Below are 23,406 nucleotides of genomic sequence, written 5' to 3'. Positions count from 1 at the left end.
GAAAAGTATTCTCCAATAGGCATAGCATTCATGTCATGCTGGCATGCAGTGCAGCTTAATCCGGCCAGCAAACCACATTGACTTGGTAGAGGTGAGGATTTAAGGCTAGGCTGTGTGCAAGTGATCTTGGGCCCTCAATCTCAACAATACTGTGCAAACAATCTCAAGATATCCTCAGTAACATCACATCATGTGCCCCTCATTTGTGGTTGTCCTCGTAACCAAAACATAAATAATAACAACAGCAAAAAAGCAGCAACAACAGTAGCACCTGACTACCCAATCTAGAGACACGCTAATCTAGATAGCAAAGGCAGCAAAGCTTGCCAAGGACAGTGCGTAGTCAGCCTTGGGCCTACCACCCCCCACCGACACAGTACATATGCAAGTGTGTGGGCTTATCGATATTAGCTCTTGTTCTAGTGATAATATGAGCATGCATGCGCCTCACACCCGCACCGCATCCGCACTACGTCCGCGATGCAGCTACCCAGAGCGGCTTAGCAGACACAGGTATTAGAACGGTGATCTCTCTTAATCTCTGCCCAGCAACAACGCTCCGCCAAATTGTGTTTGCCTGTAGTGCGTGCGTGTTGTACCTGCATCAGGCTCCCTTTTTCGTTTAGTCGGTCAGTCAGTATCGAAATTTGAGCAGCCTCTTTCTCCTCCCTTAACACTGCAGCAAGAGCAAAGCGGTGATCTGGCAGGTGATCCAGGAGCAGATGGCCTGCTAGATGTGGGCTTTATCCTGGGGAGAATGGCTTAGTTGAGCCAGCATAACTTGTGCGTGACCTGGTAGAAGCCCTGAAGAAAAGCCTGGAAAGTGCCCTCCAATTTCTACCCAATGCCAGTATAATTTGCACAAAGTTCTATTAGTAGTGTATTGTGTAAATTAGGGACCCTGTACGTACATATAGACGACATAAATACAGCATGGGTACTGTACAAACATGCACGTATAATATGCCGGACCTGCATCTAGGGCAGTCAATTCATCCTAGGTTAACAAGGGACTGTAGTTCATAAAGTAACATAAAGTAATAAAGACAAGAAAAAAGGAGCGAAGCTCGCAGCTCAAACCTTGTGCACGAGTTGGAACCTGCATAAGCGGACATTAAACCATGCATATACTCACTTCGCCTAAGCCCAAAGCTTTCAAAATGAGTTCAGCGACTTGGGACTAGTGCACAGGGAAACGAGCAAATAACTTGGGCTCGCTGGGTTGAGCTAACGAAACCTTGCGTGCATGCAGGTTGATGAAATTGTGCTTGACATTATAAAGGGGGAGAAGGTATATTTGGAGATGCTGAAAGCCCTGTAAGCAGCCCTGAGATGCCCTGTGCAGAGGGGCCCTGTGCAGAGAGGCCCTGTGAAGAGAGGCCCTGTAAGAAAGCCATGTACAGGAAGCCAGCCAGGCGACCTTGTAAGCAAAACAAAGCGCCCCCTCCCCCTTCGTCTGAACGAGCGACTGCCCTTCGTCTCAGTTCACTGACGGCCAAACCCTCCCCCAGAAAAGCATCTCAGGATGGCAATGCTAGTAGCAAAAAGAAGTAAAACCCTTCTCTGCCCCTTCGCACTGGAACACCAAACAGCATAAAGACCCCATGTAGGCTGTACACATACATACAAACATACAGACAAGGCCCAGGGTTGACAAACTCAGGGCTCTGGGGCCTATAGCCCAGAGCCCTAGGAGATTACCTTACTCACGAGTCATTTTCACCAGCAAACTTTCCTTGTTGTTGATGTTTCTGGGGGGCAGTACCCCATGTTGTTTCGCTATATCTGGCTTGCCGGCTGTCTATCCCACCTAGAAGTATAGGGAAACAAAACAGCAACCGCCTGGGGAAGGATAGGCCCTAGGGAGATCACAAACCTTGCTGAAAATATGGCTAGTATAGCAGCGCCTACGGAAATACCTAATGAAAACCCGAGCCTTAGCCTTAGCCTCAGCCTTGGCTAAATGATCAAAGCTGGCGATGCACTCGAGAAGAATAAAAATTAGAACAGGCAGGAATTTGGCGAAGACGCCAGGCCCAGCATTTGGCCTGCGCAGGGCAGTCTGTCTTCTAGGCCAGGCGTCTTTGGCGATATCCATGCCAGGGTTAATAACCCTGTTGACTTTGGAAAAAAGCCCTGTCCCTTTGTTTTGAGCCTCTATGAAACATTTTTAGGGGCTGTTTGTGTTCACAAGACGCCGTAGGACTGCTGCACGCAAAATGCATGTGTAAATGACGTGAGCTACAGTATGCGTATAATATGTTGGCTTCCGCGGTTTCTCGCAGCTCTGCGTCCAAGTCGCCAATGTAAGTAGCCAACCCCTACTGTAAGGGGCGATGGGCAGAGCCAACTTGATAAAAAATCAAGCCACAAAAGAAATCAAGCAAGATCTACAACTAACAAGCGGACGGGCTTCCATTGCTCTTTAGAAGGGGTTCGAAATTACTTCTAGAAGGAAAAAAAGACGAATTAATAAAAGAAACCACAGCAATAACAAGTATTTGAAGAGGCGGTGAATGGGAGAGGAGATGAGAGGTGTTTGATATTAGCCTCATCCTCATCTCGTTCAAAGCACAAAAACTCCCTGGCCCCATCAATAATGATGAGAGACTCTAAAAATACGACGAAATACTTGACCATCACTGTGAGCAAGCTGTGTCACAGACAGGGAGAGGCGGGAGGCTTACCCTACGCTGTTCGAAAGGATTGCCAACTGCAGTTTGCAATAATTTCTCACCGGACTTCTTCAACTTTTGTCAATCTTGTAGTGCAGGAAAAGGAGGCTCTGTCGGCCTCGACTTTTCCCTAAGGGAGCCCCTGCCATCTAACCGACAAATCTAAGTCAAGTCAACCAAGACAAGTCACACGATGGAACCAATACTCAGCTCACAGCAAAAGAAGCACAACGCCAGTCCTTAGCAACGAAATGGCCATCATGAGCTACTGTCAGGGTAACCAACCGGGAAACCATCCCCATGCCATACACCAACGGAGATCACGGTCTAGCACTGCCAATTCAAGATTAGGAGAGCAAACATTGGGGCAGACAACCTGTGCTGTTATAAGCTTAAGCGTCCGAGCTATACCCGTTGCGAGAACCCTAACACGAAGTTTGTAGCCGCCAACGCCCAGACCCCCGAGCCCAGGCCTTGACAGCCCTCAGGCTAGATCGTTCGTTATGCTGAAGTTGGGAAGAAATAATCAGCGAGAAGCCCAGTAGATGACAAGCCCAATTACTTAATACCCGAGCCAACTAAGTTGTCTGTCTGCTATACTATGTTCAATGAGGCAAGCTGGACAGATCAAAACTTTCATGTAAACAGGGACCCCATAACAGGAGAGAGGGGAAAAAGCGTAGCGAAAATGGGAGAGACAAGGAGGAAAGGCGAGAAAAAAAAAACGATATTATCGTCATCGACAAAAGCCCGCACGGGGTAAGACCTTGTTTTCTCGTGGAGAAGGGCCCATCTTGCTGTGAAATTTCGTCCAGTAATGCCGATACGGTGGGTGGACAGGACACTGGCCACGAGGATCCCGAAGCGCTGCACAAACAACAATGGCAGACGATATGGAGGCTGTTGTATTTTTTTCTGCGTACTAGCTAGCTGGCGGTGTTATTCGTCGTGGCGTTGTTATCGTTACGTTCGTATTGTGGTCAAGTCTACATTTCTATGCCTGGATAAGTTAGCTTCGTAACTTCACAAAGACCAAGTACCCGTTTAGTTTGGATCTGTAGACCGCCCTTCTTTCAACATTACCGTTCTAGTAGCGGCCAATTTCAATTTAACCGCTCTTTTTCTTGCATTCGCTCCCTTGTTCGCCCACTATCTCCACAAGATGCCCCCTCCCCTTCGCTTTCTCCTCCATCGAAGTGGAGATGTCTGATGAATGTGCGTCGCATCTCAGCAACAGTCTGAAGGCAGCTAGAACCCAGTCAGGATGCTACAACGGGGTTTGCTGAACTAGAGTTGGATTAATGAAGTTTCAGTTGGAGCCACAGAAGGAGAAGACCAAGAAAATTAAACATCACTAGTCAGTCGATGGTTGTAGTCAAGGCTTGGAAGCACAGGGCCGCTGATCCCACGGAAGAAGAGGCGACAAGGAAGGGGAAACAAGAGAGAACAATGTGTTCAATCTGCGCTTTGATTGGCTATGGGTTGCTCGTCACGTGAGACCGTGTCCATTGTCTTCCTAAAGTGGATAACTGTTTACTTTGTATGCACCCCACCTTCCAAAAAAAAAAAAAAAAAAAAAAAAAAAAAGACCACAAGGTACCCATATTATTCGATGTCAGAGTAACGCGTTTTTGGAGTGAAACGCGGCGTGGCTCTTGGCAACAAAACAAGCACCGCCCTCTTTATCACCATGGACAACCTCTAACAATCTGTCTAGCAGGAACAAAAGGAAAAGAAAGAAGGGGGGGAAAAGTTTTGCAGGCCCGGGCGACCAGAGGATGGAAAAAGCCGACTGAGGCGAGCTGCAGCTCAAGCATAGTATGTGAACTATATTGGCTTGTGTGGCAGCAGAAGAGGGGTATCACGAATAGCCCGATTTTCATATTATAGTCAAAGAAAAGGAAAGAAGCAGAGAAGATCCGCAAGGGTGCATTGGATTTGAAGCCACTCTATCTATCGGGGAAAGACAGTGAGCAAAAAAAAAAAGAATTAGGGAATTGGCCTCCAGCCTCCAGCCTCCCCCAAGCACAGAGACGAAGAGGGATAACCAGAAAACTGCCTCGTCCGTGTGAGCCCTTCACCATGACAACAGGATCGTACTATATGTGTACAGCTAGCGTGACACTTTAGCCTTTGGGGCCTCTAGATTTGCACCTTTGTAGGCTGGTTCGGGCTGGGAGAAAGCCCATGGCCATTGAGGATACCAGTAGGCTATGTCGTCGTACGTATCATCAAGCGGTTCCTTGATAATTAAGCCTTCAGCATACATGTTGCTGATATGATACGCATTGAAACTAGACCATGTCAACCCTTCCACACACAAACCTTCGGACTTGTCTTACCAGTATGGGGTTTAGCGTAGAGACATTTTTTTTTTTCAACTTGTCCACTCTACCCGTTGGAGGAAGAGCAAGGAAGGCGAGTTTCAAGGTCTAATTGGCCCAGTAAATGGATGCAAAGGAACAAGACGCACAGGTGTGAAGTGAAGTGTGGCAACAGGATACGAAGTGTAATCAGCACTCTTAGTGCCTAAACTAGCGGTAAAGAACGAACATGAAAGCAAGAAAGAAGAAAAAGAAGAATAAGCGTCTATGGACGGTTTCTCTTAAAGCCCTTGTTAAAACATGAGAATAAACAAACCCGAACAGCACTCCGAACAAGGGTTCACACGAAAATTGACATGTGACGTCGGTGTGAAGAAGGGAAGTGGGGAGGTTGTTCCAAAAATAGAAGCTCTGGCGTTTGACCCTAATGCAGGTGTATACTAGGGTTCAACCGAAGGCTCAGGCTAATTTTTTCTGCTGTTCTTTTTGTCTAGAGCTTGCAAGTTAGAAATCAAGCAAACAACACAAAGCTTAGCTTTCCCATAGGATTGCATGATGCATGCTGCAAGCTGTAAAGTAGCCGTGGTTGACTAGTGAGCTGCAAGAGCTGCATTTAAGCTGCGCTGCTAGCTGTGGTAGGCTGCGTCGATTTGTTTGGCCTCTTCTGGCCTGTTTGCTTGACTATTTATGTATGTATTGCCCCGGTTCCAGCGATCATAAAACCTATGGATAATTCTCAAAGGACGACGAAGTTATTGGCTGTGATTGGACTTGATGCACTTGCGCTCGCTTTTTGCATGTCCCCTAGACCCTGTCCAAGTTCACCTACACCCTTCTATTGGCTATACCGTGGGTTTGATATCTCCAAAGAAAAACCCCGCTGTAATAGCCAGTGGCATCTTTAAGATGCATTATTGGCCTCATCACACCGACGGAGACTTTTTAATTCGTCTTTGATTTATCACTTTAGCTCGCATTTTTGGCCACAGCTGATCTTAGTTATAGCCTGTGCACACGATCGTGATTTTCCAAGAGCAAAGTCTTGATGAAGACAGACCCCTCCCCTCCGATCCTTCACCTCCCCAGCCTTTTGTTTTTTTTTTCTTAGGTCGCTCTAGCTTTTTGTCTGTGAGAACTTGGTTGCCAAGGGCGTTGGCGTCGTGATCCCAAGGAAAACATTATCTCCGTAAGATATAGAAGTTAGACGCACTAATCAGCTTAGATAGTCAGGGAGTACAGAACATTAAAGAACCCTCACCTTGTTGCTAGGGAACACCGAACGCAGGTTCACCAAGTACAACAAACTATGCTTATGGCTCTGAGGAAATACAAGCAACCCAGCCTAGTCTACTCCATCATCGTGTTGTGAGAGGGACGGAACAGGGTATAAAATAAAGTAGATTGGTAGTAGAGGTTTTACGATACGATGATACACGGCGAAACTGTAGGAGCGGAGGAAACAGAGAGGAGGAGGGGTGGTTCGATTCATAACTTGCTGCAGCTTACTTACACTTGCAGCAAGGGATTAAGCACCCTGTCGTCAAACTGGATGTCCTCTTCGTCTGTATCTCTACACCCCCATGCTCTCGGTTTGAATGTTGCCAAAGGCCAGGCTAAGCCCCCGACAGTGCCGTTAACCCTTCGTTTTTAGAGGAGAGTGGGGGATATGTGTTTGGCGTCGAAGCCGAGCCATAATCCGCCTGCTTGTCTTGTCTGGCGCCGTGCCCTAACAGCAAGCAACGTTGTGATACACAGCCCTGGGGGAGAGGAAAGCCTCCAATACAACGCTACACTCAAGCAGGTTTGTTTGTATTGGCTGACCGGAGCAGCTGAGCAAGCAAGTCAGACGTGTTAGGCAAGCATTCTAGACGAAGGTGAAGGTGGGGCAAGGGGATAAAGAGAGGGAGAAGGACGAGAGGGAAAAGAGAGGAGGGGGCTTTGTCAGGGAAGCGAGGGAGGGCTAAAGTGTGTGCAGGTTCAAGTCTAAGTCAGGTAGTCCAAGTTCTGTTGCATTCAAGAGCCCAGACCAAGGACCAGACAGGCAAATGCAGACGACTCGAGTTATACAACCGCCAGACCGGAACAAGAGGGATATCGCTGCTGGCAATTATTACACACCCCCTCTCCTGTCTGAGGGGAGGAGGCTGGGAGCCCGCCCTACTTGGCTTGGAGTTTGAGGCCTTTCCTTTCCATACAGCATGGAAAGATCAAAAGAAAATAAAATGAAGCAAGACCGACATAGGCGTGATTCTGATACAGAGCAAGAAAGGGGATATTGAGCACAGGAAACGGAGGGTGTTAGCTTGGCTACAAAGCAGCACTTAAAGTCGGCCAGATAGACCCAAAATCTCAGGCTTTTGTGTCTCTATAGTGACGAGCGGGGATCGACAAGATGGAAGAGGGGAAAAGAGACACAGAAGATAAAGACACAAAGGCACAAGGGCACAAGAAGGGATGGGAGAGACAAGCCGTTCATGGGTTGAAGTGTGTGCATGCATAACACAGCACCAGTACATCAGTACATAATAATGCACACCTGGATCTGTGTGATGGTGTGCGATGGGCGCAGGTCAGTACGAAATCTGCAAGTTCTCGCCGAATAGCGAGGCTTGGTTACTGGTGGCTATTTGACCGGGTTCTGATCTCTTGGCCTCTGTGCTCTCTGTCTTCTAGTGTTAAATTCCTAGCGTCAAAGTTGCATTATGCCGAAACGTTAGTACCAGAACGGCTTAAGCTACTAAGCTAGCGAGAAAGGCCAGTAAAATGGCGCTTTGTTTTTGTTTCTGTTTTTCTTCAAAGCTCCTTGCCCTGTAGTTGCGTTTATGCTCGCTCTGGTGGACTATTTTATGTTTTAATTCCGTGTTCTCTTGCTCGCTGATGATGTGCCCGGTGCTTGTTGATACGAAGATATAGCTGGCGCCCCTTTGTATATAAAGAGCTGTGCTTGAATGGACCGCTCTGCCGGCCAATCACGCAGGCTATGTATGTCAAGAAGGGCCCAAGTCCCAGGCTCAAAAGGACTTGTCCTCTCCAAACAACCACCATCCATGCTCATCACCCTGCCCTCCTCACCTTGCGAGCGGCTGAAGCGCACTTTGATGGGGCATAAGGGCGGTTAAGTGCAGAAGAGAAATACAATTTGCGCTGTTAAGTGGGGAGGCGGTGTGTTTTGGAGTTGGCTGGCCGGTTTGAGGCAAGCAACGAGAAACTGAGCAGAAGAAGAAAGCGAAGGATTTGATTTTGATTCATGCCCGCTCTAGGCTGTAATGAGCAATGGTACTTTGTCGATCCACGGTTCTAGACGAGTTGTGACTTTGAGTTTTTTCGTGGGCTTGTTCTTCTGTGTTGAAAACGCACATTCTTATTGACACGGGTAGTGCCGTTGCGCAGTGACGCTGGCTGGCTTCATATTGACAGCTGCCGCCAGCTGCATACATATGTATAGTTTTTTGTGTGTGTGCGTGTCTGAGAGCTCCTTCCTATGCCTAAAGAAAAGGCTGACAAGCCAGTTGCGAGACAACTACCTCACTGGAACTGGTGTTCAGTCGGTCCGTTGATCGCAGAAAGGTAAGCTTGCTGCTGGGGCACATTCTTGCCCCCATGCAACGGAGCGCTGACTCAACAAGCAGCTATACAGACGGTGCCTATACCTAAGCTAGCAAGCTGAGCAAAGCCCCATCTACACCCCCAAGTATCCAAGTATTGCCTGAGACACAAGCAACGCCTGCTACCTTGAGCCGGAGATCAAGTCCTGAATAAGCACCTGTGGGAAAAAGACGAAGAAATTGAAAAAAAAAAAAAAAAAAGCCTGTAGTTCTAACAAATCCCAAGTCCCATCCATCCCCCCATCGGTCTTCTACAAGAGAGAACGTGTAACATTACAATACTCCCCAAACAAGGCCTGCCCGTTTCAGTTGCTAAGCAACAGCTTTCCAAATGCAGACAAATGTAAATAACCCAGCACAGGGGAAAGGGAGTCTGGGACTTGGTTTGTCTGTCTGTGTCTGGGTCTGGGCTTGGGGCAGCCGGGGGCCTGGAAGAAAGGGAAGCTTTTACGTGTCTTGCTTTGGCAGAAAAGGCCCTGTGGTTGATTCAGTTCGGCTTAATAAGAAAGGCAGCAGAGGGAAGAAAAAAAAAAAAGGTAGTTTGCTTGGCTGATTGCACTCCTCGGCCCCGACTGTATTCCTCTGCAAAAAATGAGCAGTGGAGCACAAGGGAGGACCAGGGAGGACAAGGAGACGAAAAAGCTCATCCTAATGACACTTGGGATTTGCAAAAGACTGACACCAACTCCCAAAAAACACATTAGGGTTTAAAAGCGAGGGTCTGTGTTTTAAAAACATCCGTGGTACAAGCACCAGGGTTCTACAAATTTAGGGTTGCATAGAGTCTTCATTTTTCTTTTATGCCTTGAGAAAGGCATAATGAAACGTGCTATGGCATAAAGTGTCAGCAGCGAACAAGGACAGCACTTGACAGCTCTCTTTCTCAAGCAATCAATCCTTTGTCTCGTGCTTTTTGGCGCTTTGCAAAAATGGCTGGGTGCAGAGCGAGCTCTGCGTTATCAAGGTTGTTTCTGTCCTGGTGCTGCTTTGAAAAGAAAAAAAAAAGACCTTCTCTTCTAGACGGGAGGAGAAGGATTTACGTTCATGGTTTGCTGTCGCCTTGCATTGCATTGCATAAGACGCGATTGTGCAAGCATTCAGACAGGTTTGCAGATGTAGTGTCAGTAAGCTAGTGGGTGTCAGGTGGGCAGTGCGATAGTGTAGCTGTGGTATGGTTTGGCTTCACATGCAGCCTGGCATAAGTAATGAACTATATAGATTGCCTGCATGAAGTTGCCCATCGCATACTTGCGTATTTTTGTTTGCCAGTTTGCTTGTTTGTTTGCTTTCTGCTTCCTCTAGAGATAAAAACCCATGATCGTGGAAAAGGGAATCTTTGACGGGCTTTGGGCGTTTGAATTTAGAGTTGTTTTTTTAGCCCTTTTTTCCCAAATGAATACACAGGAACAGAAAAACTGGACAAGCAAATTGTGAGACCAAGAAAGTAAGACAGCCCCATCCCGCCAGGCACACACTGACTTTAGGAAAGAAGCTGATTCCAGGGGACCAGCAGGAGGAGAGGAGATATGAATGGATAAAAGATAAAAGAGAATCACAAACGAGGTTATTATACTTGACTTTCCGCAATCATACAGTCACAGTAAAAAGGCGGACATTACACACTTGCTCGCTACAGAGTCGCTGCAGCTTTCTGAACTTGTGGCTATATTACGGCATTAAGTTGCATGTTTTTGTATTTTTTTTGTCATTGGTTCAGGGTAAATGCTTAAGTGGGGCAGCCTGTCCCAGAGAGGAAGAACGAAAACATAGCAACCGGGCAAGCAGCTAGAGCAACGGACTGGCCAACCAGCCAGCCAATCAACAGGCCCGGCCCAGGCTGACCAAGGGCAGGGCCAGTCATCAAGTTGGTGGTTGAAGGGCAAAGTTGAAGGGGGAAGAAAGGATACATTCCCTGTCAGCGCCTCAACCGTATGGCGTCAGGTACCGAAAAAGGGACCCATTTTTATCTTTTTTTTTTTTTTTTTTCCAAGAAGGTTTAGGTGGGTTCTGAGCACCCTTTCGAGGGGGAAGGGGTGGCTTTGTGTCGTTGTTGGTGTAAGTACGTACCTGTGTGCCTGTGAACAAAGCAAGATAAAAGTGGAGAAGAACTTTTTTCTTTCTTTTCTGCTTCTTTCCTTGGTAGCAAAGCGCTTGCTTTACTGGGCCAACGGACAGGGAAGCTCCAGACAGGCTACCAGAGGGGAAGGGAGGAACACAGGAACAGAGGAACAAGAAAGAAAAACACCAAAGCGAAGAAAAGAACGAAGCCAACGACAGTGCGTGCACAGTAATAAAGAACGTAATAGCTTGGAGACAATACAGTGCGAAGGCCAAAGACGGGCAACTTTTTATATTTTTTTCTGAAGAGGGGTGTGTGGTGTGTGCTAAACAAAGTCGTAGGGCACGATTGAGTCGAGGTGTATGTACTGTGCTTGAACTGTACTGAGACCTGACCCTACAACAAGCTTGTTCTAGTCGACAGCAGCCTTGGCTTACACTCTGGCTGGCTATGCACTACGTCCTGTCTGGCCTCCAACCTATCTCTGACATCGCAAGTTGCTGCTTGATGCCCTCTACTGCAGGCAGGAGAGGAGCGCAGCGGGTAGTTGCCCGCAAACAAGCCACCAGTATTGCCCCCTCCTTTATATTGAGTGCATGTACTGGGTGTACTGGGTGTACTGGGCGTACTGGGCGTACTGTATATATGAACTGCATGTACTGGATGTACTGGATGTACTCTATGAACTGCATGTACTTGCATATGGGCTTCCTTCCGCACGCTGTACCTACCTGCCTGTTCTTTCTAGACCATAAAGATAGCCTATGTCCGTCTCTCACTGAGGCCTTGTGCGATGCCCTCCTCTTTCCCCTCATTTTAATAAAGATCGTGGAGTCCTTTTGTTACCAACTATCATCAGCCATTGTCTGTCTATCTCTCTATCTTGTTGCTTGCTTTGCTTTGCCCTCTTCAATCTCTCTGCCGTCTTTTCTTAGTGTGCTGGCTAGCCGGCATTTTTGGAGCTCTCCCTTGATAAGAATTGCTTCATTCTGCCACTCTTGTCCACGCACACAACGCACTACATACACACACGGCTCAGATTTAACGTGCTTGTTCCAACATACCATACAAAGTACCATTCTTCCCTTTTTACTTTTTTTTTTTTTAGCTTCTCTGCTATTTTTTTGTCTCTTTTTGGTTGCATTTCTACGAGCCAAACTCTATTCTTCGCTTTTCTTTTATATCACAACTTGCTTCCCCAACAGACGCTTTCTCTTCCTTCTTTTCTTCTCGCTCTGCTTGTCCAGTGCAGAAGCTCGCGACTTGCTCCCGATCTGGCCAGTTCGTCTATCCATCGATAATCATCACGACGAACCAGCGGCGACGGTAGAGACAGCGAAATCTCACGACAACCCTCGACAAGAAAGAGCCTTGCGGTACGTACACTCACTGCACCACCACCACGGCTTGCATACAATAGACTTGCACTGTACACACATCCTGCCGACATCCTGGTATAGCCGTACAGACAAGCGTCTGTATTTGTCTGTACTCCTCAGAGATCCCACCCCCCCCCCTTGCCCTTCCCTTCTCTTCTCTTCTCCCCTTCTCTCCCCACCCCAGTCGAAAAGGAAACGAAGACGCTGGAGTTGCATCCAAGGTCTATGCTTTTTCTTTTCTTTTAGTTGAGGGTCTCGAAAAAATAACGAGAATAAAGAGAGGACGCAAGACGCAAGGAAACAGAACGACAGGCCAGCTACAAAACTACGTGGTGACCCGCTACGAGATATTCTCACTATTCTTCTTTTCTCCTGCCAGAGCCTGGCTCTTGATGCTTTCTTGTATTGGAGATAGACTTGCTACAACCACCTTCTTGTTCTTTCAACCCACTGCCTCCTTCGCCTTCTCCGTCTTAGTATTCATCACACTTAGCTTCACACCAACAACTCTGCTAGTCCCTCGCTTTGCCTCTTCCACTATTGAACCCTTTTTTGCTTCGTTCTTCGACCATTCACAGGCCATCATCTATCTGCTTTGTTCTCCTGCAAAACAGCGCTTGTAGTCTTGTTTTCTGCACATGTTCTATTTTTGAACGCTGTGCAGTGCCTCGCTCTTTGTCTATCACGAGTCTCTTCGCCTCTTTGTTTCTAGCTTCGTTCGGTCGTTTTGCTTGCGAGGGTCTTCTTACTTTTGATTCTTTGGCTCGTGAAATCTTCACGGGATTCTTTCAAATATTTTGTCGAGTCTTTGACACTGGCGCCTTTGAAACCGTTCCCTACACCTCTAAATTTGGCACACATAATCAGCTCCTCTATGAAGCCGTGAGACCCTCGAAACTTTTATAAGTTGCTGTAGCTAACCCTCTCTGTTGCTTTTTGTTGCTCCTCAGATCAACTCTTCGACCTTTTTTATTCCCTTCTTCGCTCATAACCCACAATTTCTATTGCCCAAGACAATAGAAATAGAACCCATTCGCTGTTCAACTCGTCCTGTTTGTTATTCGACCTTTCCATGTTCTTGCTGCGCCCATCCGAATAACACTTCTCCTCTTTCTCTCTTCCCCTTCCACACACACACACACACAACATAATGGATGCTTCGTCACCGTTAGCTGCTTTTCAGCAGTCTCCTCTTCTCCGCAACTCTCAGTTCCCATGGGCCGCCCAGCGTGACTTTCGTTTCCCCCGTTTCAGTGCCGCCTCGTCTGCGACTATGAGTCTGCGCGAGCAGCTGCAAAGGGCTAGCGGCAGTAATGGCGACTTTATGAGCCTCAAGGAAGTTCGTGGGTCTTCGCCTGCGGCCAGTCTAGCTGCCGACATGTCTCAAAATCTGGGTTTGGATAACGGGAACAGTCCGAGATTCCCAACTCCCAGACGCACTCTGTTTGCTTCGGCGACTTCAAATGCCCGAGGTGAGTTTTATTCGTCGGCTGCTTTACACGCGAGTTTTACAAGATATTTCTTTGTAGCTGGCCTAGGGCCAAAGGAATCGCTGTGATAGACGCGGGCTAGCCTTGACCATTACTTGACTAACACCATTTTTTGCACAGCTGCCAACTACATCACTGCTACCCAGCCATCGTTGCTCTCTTCGCCTCATTGCCTTCCCAACATCTCCAACGACACCACTTCGAGCCCATCTCTGCCTACCAACACGCCTTGTCGCACATTAGCTCCGCCTGCCGCTTCCCTGGACGCCATGATGATGGCCTCACCTTCGTTCGACCTTGAAGATGATGACGATGCTGATATTAGCGCTAATATTGAGTTGGACATGGATTCCGAGGAGGACTTTGACGATGAAGACTCAATGATGTTGGATTCGCCTCTACAGTGCATGCAGCGCCAGCCCTCATATACTGGCAGCATTGATGTGAGACAAGAGTAAGTTTTTTTTCTTAGCCATTTCCATTTTGCTGCTTCTGCTCCCTGTAATCTGCTATACGCAGCAGGAGCAGAGGCCCTCCCTGTGCATGATCTCGCTGGTCCCTTGCCTCTGGTGTCCTTTTTTCGTTCCTGGTTTCCCCCTCTATGACACCCCACTTTGTGCTAACTGTCTCCCTTTTGTTCCAGTTGCCGCTCTATCCCCCGCCGTGGCTCTTTGTCTCGTGCCAAGGGCTACTCTCTGCATCGCGACACCCAGCCTTTTCGCTTTGGAGCTCTCTCTTCTGCCTCATCATTCACTGCCTCCAACAGCAGCACCAGCAGCCTTGTTAGTGGAGAGGGAGGTCGTCTGTCTCGTATGAGCTCCTACTCTTCGTTGGCTGTTGACGAGACCTCTTTTGACAGCTCCTTCAATATCTCTGATGTTGAGGAGGGCGTCCCTTCGTTTATCGCTGGCAGCTCTACCCGCCCCCAGACGTCTTCCAGCAATGCCTCCGCCAATGCTCCTGTTGCTAGCATGCCTTCAGTGCCTCCTATGTTCCGGTCCCGTATGTCTCTCCAGTCTCTCAACGGCGACATGCGCTCTGCTGCCCGCAATTCCGGCTCTCCCATCAGCCACATCCGCCGACCCTCCAATCCATTTTCGCGCTCTCGCAAACAGTTCCGCCGCACACTGAGCATGTTCGGCAGCGCGGATGAGGTCATGCGTCCCCGTGCCGAGCCGGGCCCAGCCATCATCCCCCCTTCTCCGGCTACTGCTATGCCCACTGCTTCTAGTGTTGTTAGTACCGTGACAGATCTTATGCCTTTGTCAACTGTTACGCCTGTTTCTCCTATCTGCGGCACCGCTTTGACTGCTGCTCTCGAGTCTGTTATGGATGCTGTTGATGATGCTTCAGTCCCTAGCGATCCTCTGCTGCCCCACTTCCTGCTCGACGATCCCACTGACTCGATTCCCCGCATTACCAAGGAGACTCTTATGGAGGTTCTAGACGGAAAGTTTAGCTCTAACTACGACAGCAAGATGGTCATTGACTGTCGCTTCGAGTACGAGTACGAGGGTGGCCACATTGATGGCGCTGTCAACTACAACAACAAGGAGCTTTTAACCAAGCAGTTATTTGACACTCCCATTGCTGGACGTTCGCTTCTTATATTCCACTGCGAATATTCTGCCCACCGTGCGCCCATGATGGCTCGCCATGTGCGTGCCCGTGACCGCGATGTTAACCGCGAGAACTACCCTCGTCTGACCTACCCTGAGGTGTATATTTTGGAAGGTGGCTACAGCAAGTTTTTCGAGAACCATCCCAACCGCTGCTACCCCCAGAACTACATCGAGATGCTAGACAAGGCCCATGAGCGCACGTGTGAGCGTGAGTTGGACCGTCTCAAGACTCGCAAGGCTCCCTCTTTTTCGCGTGCAAAGACCTTTGCCTATGGTGCTAGCGGCAACGGTGTTTTGGGCAGCCGGATGTCAAGTGCCATGTGTCCTGTATCGCCTCCACCCCGGTCTATGGCTGGAGCCAGCATGTGCCGGTCACCTGTCGTGTTTGCAACACCACGTCGCCTGGCGTCTTTTTAGACGCTGTATGATGTGTTCCCCTGTGGGTGACATCCCAACTGTAGTGTTTGTATTACGCTCTGGTCCAGTCCTAATAGATGAGTGAGATGTGCCAACCCAACCCGCAAGAAGACTTGCGATGATGCGATGACGATTTTCTTACCTTCCTTTTTTTCTTTTCTATTTCTCTCTATTGTTTCACTATCTTTCACTTCCAACTTACGCTGCCTTTTTAACCTTTCTTTTTCTCTTCACGTCCTTCACTTACGTCTTGATATCCTCTACACCCAAATCATTTTTTTTATTCTTTAATTCTTTGTCTTCTCGACCCCTTTTTTTACTACCGAGTTTCGACTTTTTTTGCTACTTTTTTGTTTTTCTTTATTTTCGGACTCGTTTTTTGTTTACAACCCTTTTTCTACCGCTCGTTTACTTAGTCTTCTGGTTGTTCTAGCCTGTTTTTGTTTTCGGCGTTTCCGGCTTCATAAACAGCACAAGAAGTCTGCTTTTTTCTTGGACCTCACAGATATTTCTGTCTGTGTTTTTTTCTTTCTCTTTTGTTCCTCTTGGGGGGTATCCTAGACTGCTAGGGACGACGTCTCTTGTCAGAGAACTCGGCCCTGTTTGGTCTGGCTTTGCCTTAGTCTCCATTCTGTTGTTATAGACATGGGGATTAGCACCAAGAGGAACGTCGTTGGTATCTAATAGGCTTTTTGGTTTGTTCCCGGATTTTGCTGGACGCGTTTCTCTGTGTTATGGTTTGGTATTTTTTTTTCTCACCGTCTGTCGCTCTCACGTTCGGCTAGACTCATGCTTTTTATTGATTTTTGGTTGTCTCATGGCGTCTCAACTCAAAGCTTTTTCTTTGGGATATCTGCTTGGTTTCATCATTTCTGGTTGTATGTTCTCTTCTTGGCCTCATGTTTCTTTGATTGCCGTCCAAAAATATTCTCCCTTTCTCGCTTGGTGGTACAGTTATTTGGACCATAGATGACTTAATGCATGATGGCATATTTTTGAACTCTATTTTCATGGTGCTACTCTCTTGTACATTCGATGACTGATGTGTGTTGTCATAGGGAGGGGTTTATCGTGGCACAAGATCGGAACACAGGGACATGTGCCAAACTTGAAGCTATTCGCATCACATGGGGTAGCTTTTGCCTTCATCTCAAGTTCTTGACCTAAAGGTGGTTGGTGTTGGTATCTCGAGGGGAAAACAAGGACGAGATAAGCAACTGGGACTGGGGTAACGGAGCTGGGAAACTTATGAAAATGGGTATGTGTGAGGCTGGAGGAGGCGAGATGCAGCCCATCGGCCCAAACTTGAGCTTTCTTCGTTTTCTTGACATTTCTTTGGCGCTAGATCGGCAGGTCCAGGCGATGGGGCACCGTGGAAGCGAGTATCTAGAGGCGGGAGTTTTTGCCTAGCTTCCGTTGTCCCTCGAGGCAGGGAGGAGGGGGAGAGAAACTTTGACACAGAGGAGAGGTATATCAACTCTGGTTTCGTCGTCTTTTTCTTAGCTCTTTTGGGCACTGCATTAGCATCTTGTTATGCGTCCTTTTGAGTTCTCGAGAAGCCATAGGCAACACACAACCACAGTCACTCACTTCCCCACTCACTTACTCAATCACACTCACGCGTAGACACAAATGAGTTCGTACTATTCTTCTCTTGATCCGATTGACCTTTATTGACTAACAGCTATCTTCCAGGTCCTCGGCACTACTATGTTTCTGAAAGCGGCCGGCACGCTATCCCGGCGCACAAATCGCGTTCTTCCCGCCGTTACTCTCACCACCGCCCTCGCTCTCATTCCCGTTCCTATAGGCGAAAGGGCCGCCACGCCCGCGCCCACTCCAATTCTCGCTCGCGCTCCCGCTCGCGCTCCCGTTCATCCTCTCCCCCATACGGACTTGCCGTTATCATCGCCACATCAACGAATATGCCCGTCACAGCAGGTCGAGGGACCGGCATAAGAAGTTCTTCTATCTAGAGCCGCCTGAGAATCATGCCGTCACGGTGTCTCGCCAGACTGTGATGGTCGAGGTGCCGGTAGGGATAGGAGCCTGGTCGGGTGCAGAACAATCGCAGGCGCAGGCGCAGGCACAGGCACAGGCACAGGCACAGCTCCACCTCCACAACCAGTTTCAGAACCATCTCCATAACCAACTTCAAATCCAACCCCAGTTGCATGCACAGCTTCCCTCCAACATCCCTCCACACATACCTATACCACCAGCGCTCACCCCGCAAATATACTCCTCACACGATCCCTCCTCGATTTCTATGGCTGTGGCACCTACCAGACCGGCATCTGTGGTGCCAGACTTCCGGAACCCATTTGCTGGACAACATGTCCCGGTACAGCCACAATTACAGCCACAAATCCAGATCCACCAGCCCTCTTTCGTTCAGCCACGGAGGCCTCCTTCTATGCGACAACTCGCGCCACAGGCTGAGATGCCGTATCATGCCGGCCCTCTCACTTATCCACGACCCCATGCATTTTCTCGTCCCGTGTCCTTGTCTCATGCTCAAGCACAAGCACAAGCAGAGGCACAATTCCTCGATCCCAGCCTCGACCCTAACATCGGCCCCGATGACGTCTCTCCACATCACCCCCTCTATCATTCCTCTGGACCTGATGATGACCAACTCCTTACTCGCCGCCACTCAAGCATGCACTTCCGCCGTGCTTCAGGTGCCCCATCGCTAGCTGGCGGGTATCTTATGCCCGGACCGCGGCGGAGTTTGTCGTCTACTCCACAACCACATTCGCTTCCTCCCCCGGACCTGCACCTTGATGGCGTCGAGGATGACAGGGATGTTGCTAAACTTGGGCTCGACCACGGAGCTATGGACGGAGATGAAAATGTAGACGACTTAGAAACCGATGTTGGTGGAATTGGCGCTCATGATTCCCGTCCCTCTTCCCGGGTCTCGCGAGCCTCATCCCACAAAATGCCCTCCATCTCTGCACGCCGTGCCTCCGTTCAACCATCGGCATGGAATGCACTAGCACGTCGGCCATCGCGCGCAACATCTATGGATAACAGTGATGAGGACGTGGCTGATGATTATGGAGATCCAAGGAATGGGGACACATTGTCAGACAGGAGAGCGTCAGTCGGAGAGCGACCGGTTGTGCCCAGTTCGCCCCATGATTCCCGCTTAGGCGGGGGATTCGGTGTGAGTGGGTTAGGCGTACGCAGACCGTCAGAATGCGAGCCGGTGTGCTCACCGCGGACTGTGCCGCTAGCTGCGTACACAGATAGGGAAACAAGGAATCGACGGTACTCAGCAGCTGATATCTCTGCACAAGTTTATACGCAGTCACACGCACGCACCTATTCGCATGCCCACTCACATTCACACATACCACGCCACCACCTACACGCTCCTGGTCGTCGCACACCTCCATGCACCGAGCACAGTCCACTCCGCCAATCAGTGCGCTATGTCGGTGGATCTCTCCACCGACGGCCACATTGCCACGCATCACACCATTCCCGCTCACGTGCAGCTCCATTCTGGATTCACGGGACTAGCGGTGACGGCCGAGCAGCACGCTGGACGACCGGGGCACATGCTCCTGAGTGCCAGTGCCGGGCGTGTCGGGAGGAGGCTCGTGGATCTACGTATGGCTTTGAGCCATATGACAGCTTTGATGGCTCTGATGGATCCGAAACTTGGGATGGGGATGATAACGATGAGGGTGACGAGTACCTACTAGATGAGGGAGGCAGGGTTCGGGAGTATGTGCGGTACTAGAGCGGGACTGTGTGGGGGCTCTTATGTTTTATATGCCCCATGTTATGCTATCCTATATGTATACTGGGTTATTAACCTTTACAGTCTAACTGTTCGTATAGAAGTTCTCGCCTCACCGCCTCATCGCCAATTCCTGACATGAACCTACGTGAAGCTTTCTGGATTGAGATAAGAAACTAAAGCAGGGCCCATCTAAAACAAAAAAAGCACCAATCAATATTAAGTAGTCGATAACCTGGACTTAGATCTCAAGTCTCATCTCCAAGCTCTCTAAGACAAAATAAACGTTAACATATTCGAACCCTAATGTAGCATCTTATCAACATAACCCTAATATACGATGTTACCGTTACCATGTCCACTCCACATCCACCCTCTTTTGCGGCCTTTTGTGAAAATACCGCATTTTTATTCTGAAACTGCAAGCTTCTATAGGGAAGGGGGGGGGGGCTTTTTCACAAAGACATGAGGAGAATGATGATATGGTATCTGTCAAATGAGGTATTTGTTTTTGGCAAGCCTGTCTTGTTTCAAGCAAAAGGATGATATTGCATTTGATGAGACCCTTTTATAAGGGTTATACATCGGTGATAGAATATAAATTAGGGTTTGTACTAGATTGTCAGTTCCTTTCTCTTTTGTCCCCTGATCTAAACTTGGACTTGTCACATTTATGCAAGGCCTGAGGTGCGCAGCCAACTATTTGGGGCTGGTTTTTATTATTATTTTTATTATTTTTATTTTTGGCCTTCCTGCACTTGGCTGTGTAATTTGCCACGACTGGGTTGTGGGAAGCGTTGATTTGTTGAGTGGGTGAGTTGTGGGGAGGGGGATTTATATTATACAATCCCCCTTTTGTGCCGAAAGGCTTTCAGATTCTGATATGCAGCCGGAAGTTACTAGAATTGAAACAGTTAGAGGAAATGTGAGCTGACACGAAGAATACTAAATTGGAAAATAAAAATGAAGAAGGAAGTAGCAACAAGGCTATTGATAGCAAGAGACAAGTCAAAGACAAGGGGGGGGGGGGGGGGGGCTAACGGCACGACACTCGCAACATAAGCACAATGTGCTACCACAGAGCCTTGGATGTTTGCTAGCTTCACGACAAGCTGCCAAGCCCCAAGACCTAGTCGGGACTTGTGCTCAAGGCAACTATAGTCCGTGAAGGCGGGAAAACAGCGGGGCAAAGGGTTTTTCTAGTCCAAGATTGCGGGGTGGGGAGATGCAAAAAGAGAGAAAGAGGAAGGACGTGAGGTGTAGGTGGTAATATGGCTGATGCGTCTCTCTATGTGTGTGGTACACATTCACCACTAATACGCCTGCACGCACATGGCGGCGGTGTTACTGCTAATCTTGGAACAGCTGCTTTCAGATAACAAAGCACCAGATCCAAAGTCCCAGGCTGTTTTTGCTTTTTTTTTTTTTTTTTTTTTCTTGTTACCTTGGTTAGGGTGATGTTAGCACTCTGGTGCTGTAATCCTGCTCTCGTATCTAATATACCCCTTGCTAATAGGCTGTATCTACCCACCTTACTCACTGCTATAAACGCTTTTGTCCCCTGAAAGATCATCACCCCGCTGTCTTTTTTCTCAGATAAGAGATGAAGCAGGGATTTCCAGGGACTTGGTATAGCCAAGGTAATTTGCTTGTGACAGGCTTTTGCTGCAAGTGCCAAATTATGGGCTTGACGGGGGACTGGGAGATGGGGCTTAAAGGGGAGAGAAGCGAGGAAGAGGAAGGGGAAGAGAGAAGCAGAAATGAATTATGGGCGATGGTGATGGCTATCCAGAAGCTGTGCAACACCTCGGCTGCATGCAAATTCAAGTACTATGTGTTCTATGTACTATCTACTTATATGTACAGGCAGCTAGGCAGTCTTGTAGATGGAAGGTGCAGACAGAGGAATGGACAGGGAGGAAATATCCAATTTGAATTTTTTAGAACCAGCTGATCACTCACAACGTGGAAAGTTGGAAGGAGCTATGCGATGATCTATTGGACGATGAGATGGGAGGGGGAAGAGAGACGAAGAGAAATTTGACGGGAGAGCCTTTTCAATGTTCTCCTTTGGAAAACGAGACTGGCCTTGTTCCCTTTTTGCTCTTCTATCTAGCCCTTTCTCTTGGCTGCATTTCTTCTTTGTTCTCGCCCGTTCCTAGCTTTTCTACTTGTTTCAAAGCTTTCCACGTCGTATCATTCTTCGCCTGCTCCTTGAGTTTTTCGCTTTCTTACTTCTGATTGGCCGCTTTCCTCCCTTCAGCTCTTTGCTTCACATTTTTCAACTACAATACAGACAGACAGCCTTGTTGATTAGGCTCTGCTATTTGGTCCCAAGTTCTCTGTCTCTCATCTCTCGGCATTGTTGAATAAGCAAAGCAAAGCAAACGAAAACAAAGCAAAGCAAAGCAGCTTGTGCCTCGTTGCCTGTGCTTGTGTTTGTGCTTCTGCTTGTATGTACTGCCTGGCCTTCTGCATTTACTGCCTCGACAAAAGCACGGCTAAGAAGGAGAGGGAAAAATAGTGAGAACGCTGTGGCCAGGTCATTTAATTCATGCCTTGCCTTATTTTTCTTTTTGATTAGATTTAATTTGTGGACTTTTTCCTTTTTTCTGGGAGACAAGAGGGGACCCGCGATTCACCCTTGCCTTCTTCATCAACAAAAACAATCGGCAGCATCAAGTTGTTCTTCTCTTCTTGCTGCTTAAATTTTGCTTCGGGCGATCGTCAGGTCCAGCCGTCAGCAAAAAAAAAAAGACAGCCCTCGCGCGCTGCTCTACTTCGATGTTTTGTTTGCCGTAAAGGCTCGTTAGTTTGGCTCAGAGAAAGCGTTCTTTTCTTTGTCGGCACAAGCTTGCATCACTTGTTCTGTAAGTTTGCTGCTGTGATGTGATGTTTGCTTCCCCATCACACATTCTTACTGGCTACCTTCACGTCATGAGAAAGAAAGAGCAAAGGCACTAAGCGAAGTTCAGACGAATTGTTTGCATAGCTACTCCTACTTACACTCTGTTACCTGCTACCCATCCCCCAGTAAACTAACATCCGTGTCCTGAGCTAGCCGAAGTTGATAGTGACGACGACGAGAGAGGAAAAGAAGGACAAGACAGAACGTTGTAGAAGGAGAGAGAAAAAAGAGAATCGGAGAATACATGCAAACACTGACTTCTACCGCTGTCTGAATCTCGCCATGTCACACCCCTCTCATCATATGAGCGTTTCTCCTTTGATGGATGGTGATCGCCATCACCGCCATCAAAAACAAACAGACAATCGGCGGCTCACTGCCCATGATCAGAATCAAAGCCAGGGCCAAAGTCAGAGCCGGCACCAACAACAACAACAACCCCAGAGACAAAAATCTCGCCCACCACAACAACAACCACAATCATTCTCATCATCACAGCCTCAACAGAACCCTCCAGGCCAATCCAACAAGTCTCAGTCGCAGTTTCAGTCGCAGTCTCAGTCTCGTTTGCCGTCGCACACACCGTCGTCCCACACACAATTGCAGTCTTCACCGTCATCAACTGCCACTATCACGACTACCCACAGACTCCAACACTCACAAAGCACGCCTCATATTCCAATTCCATCTTCACCACAATCTCCTTCGATGCATGGATACCCAAAGCAGGAATCATCGACACGCCAGAATCACAACCACAATCAGAGTCAACCCTCACCTAGCAATACTAGCTCGGTCCAACTGCAGCAACATTCACAGAAATCTGCCTTTCCACCACGCTCGCACTCCTTCCACAGTGTTAAAAGCCGCCCACACGCAAATACCGCTACCGTACCTTCTCCGGCTCTAGAATCGCCAACCTCGTCCCCTTCACCCCCGACCGCATCGACATTATCACCGACTCGACGCTACTTTAGTCATAACTATGGTCACAGTAGTAGTAGTGCTTCTGCAGTCTTAGAACGTCAGGGCATGCCACAACAGCAGCAGGAGCAACACCAATCATACTCAACGCCCTCAAAACCCCCAACAAAGTCTCAGTCTCCGCAATTCCCACCGCGTCACAGTTCTCAAGTTGCCGTTCCTCCAGAATCTTGGACCATTAACCGTGCC

At 48.4% G+C, this 23,406-nt stretch overlaps 2 protein-coding genes across 2 annotated transcripts; both read left to right on the top strand.

The window, feature by feature from the left end:
• Window positions 1-13,192: 13,192 nt before the first annotated feature.
• Window positions 13,193-15,571, top strand: HOO65_080440 (M-phase inducer phosphatase; the record flags this gene model as incomplete). The annotated part of the gene is made up of 3 exons (XM_071004170.1): window positions 13,193-13,514; window positions 13,653-13,986; window positions 14,176-15,571. The coding sequence occupies 3 exons, from the start codon at window positions 13,193-13,195 to the stop codon at window positions 15,569-15,571; spliced, it is 2,052 nt and encodes a 683-aa protein (XP_070856670.1).
• Window positions 15,572-17,203: 1,632 nt separating this feature from the next.
• On the top strand, window positions 17,204-19,505 carry HOO65_080439 (uncharacterized protein; the record flags this gene model as incomplete). The annotated part of the gene is made up of 6 exons (XM_071004179.1): window positions 17,204-17,207; window positions 17,256-17,472; window positions 17,513-18,743; window positions 18,826-19,104; window positions 19,158-19,309; window positions 19,427-19,505. 6 exons carry the CDS (start codon window positions 17,204-17,206, stop codon window positions 19,503-19,505), a joined length of 1,962 nt encoding a protein of 653 aa, XP_070856669.1.
• Window positions 19,506-23,406: the final 3,901 nt, after the last annotated feature.

This window comes from Ceratocystis lukuohia (genome assembly GCF_044167205.1).
Source record: "Ceratocystis lukuohia strain C4212 chromosome Unknown Supercontig8_pilon, whole genome shotgun sequence".
Taxonomy (NCBI): domain Eukaryota; kingdom Fungi; phylum Ascomycota; class Sordariomycetes; order Microascales; family Ceratocystidaceae; genus Ceratocystis; species Ceratocystis lukuohia.
Note: the sequence above shows the minus strand (reverse complement) of the source record. Positions and strands in the feature narration are given on the sequence as shown.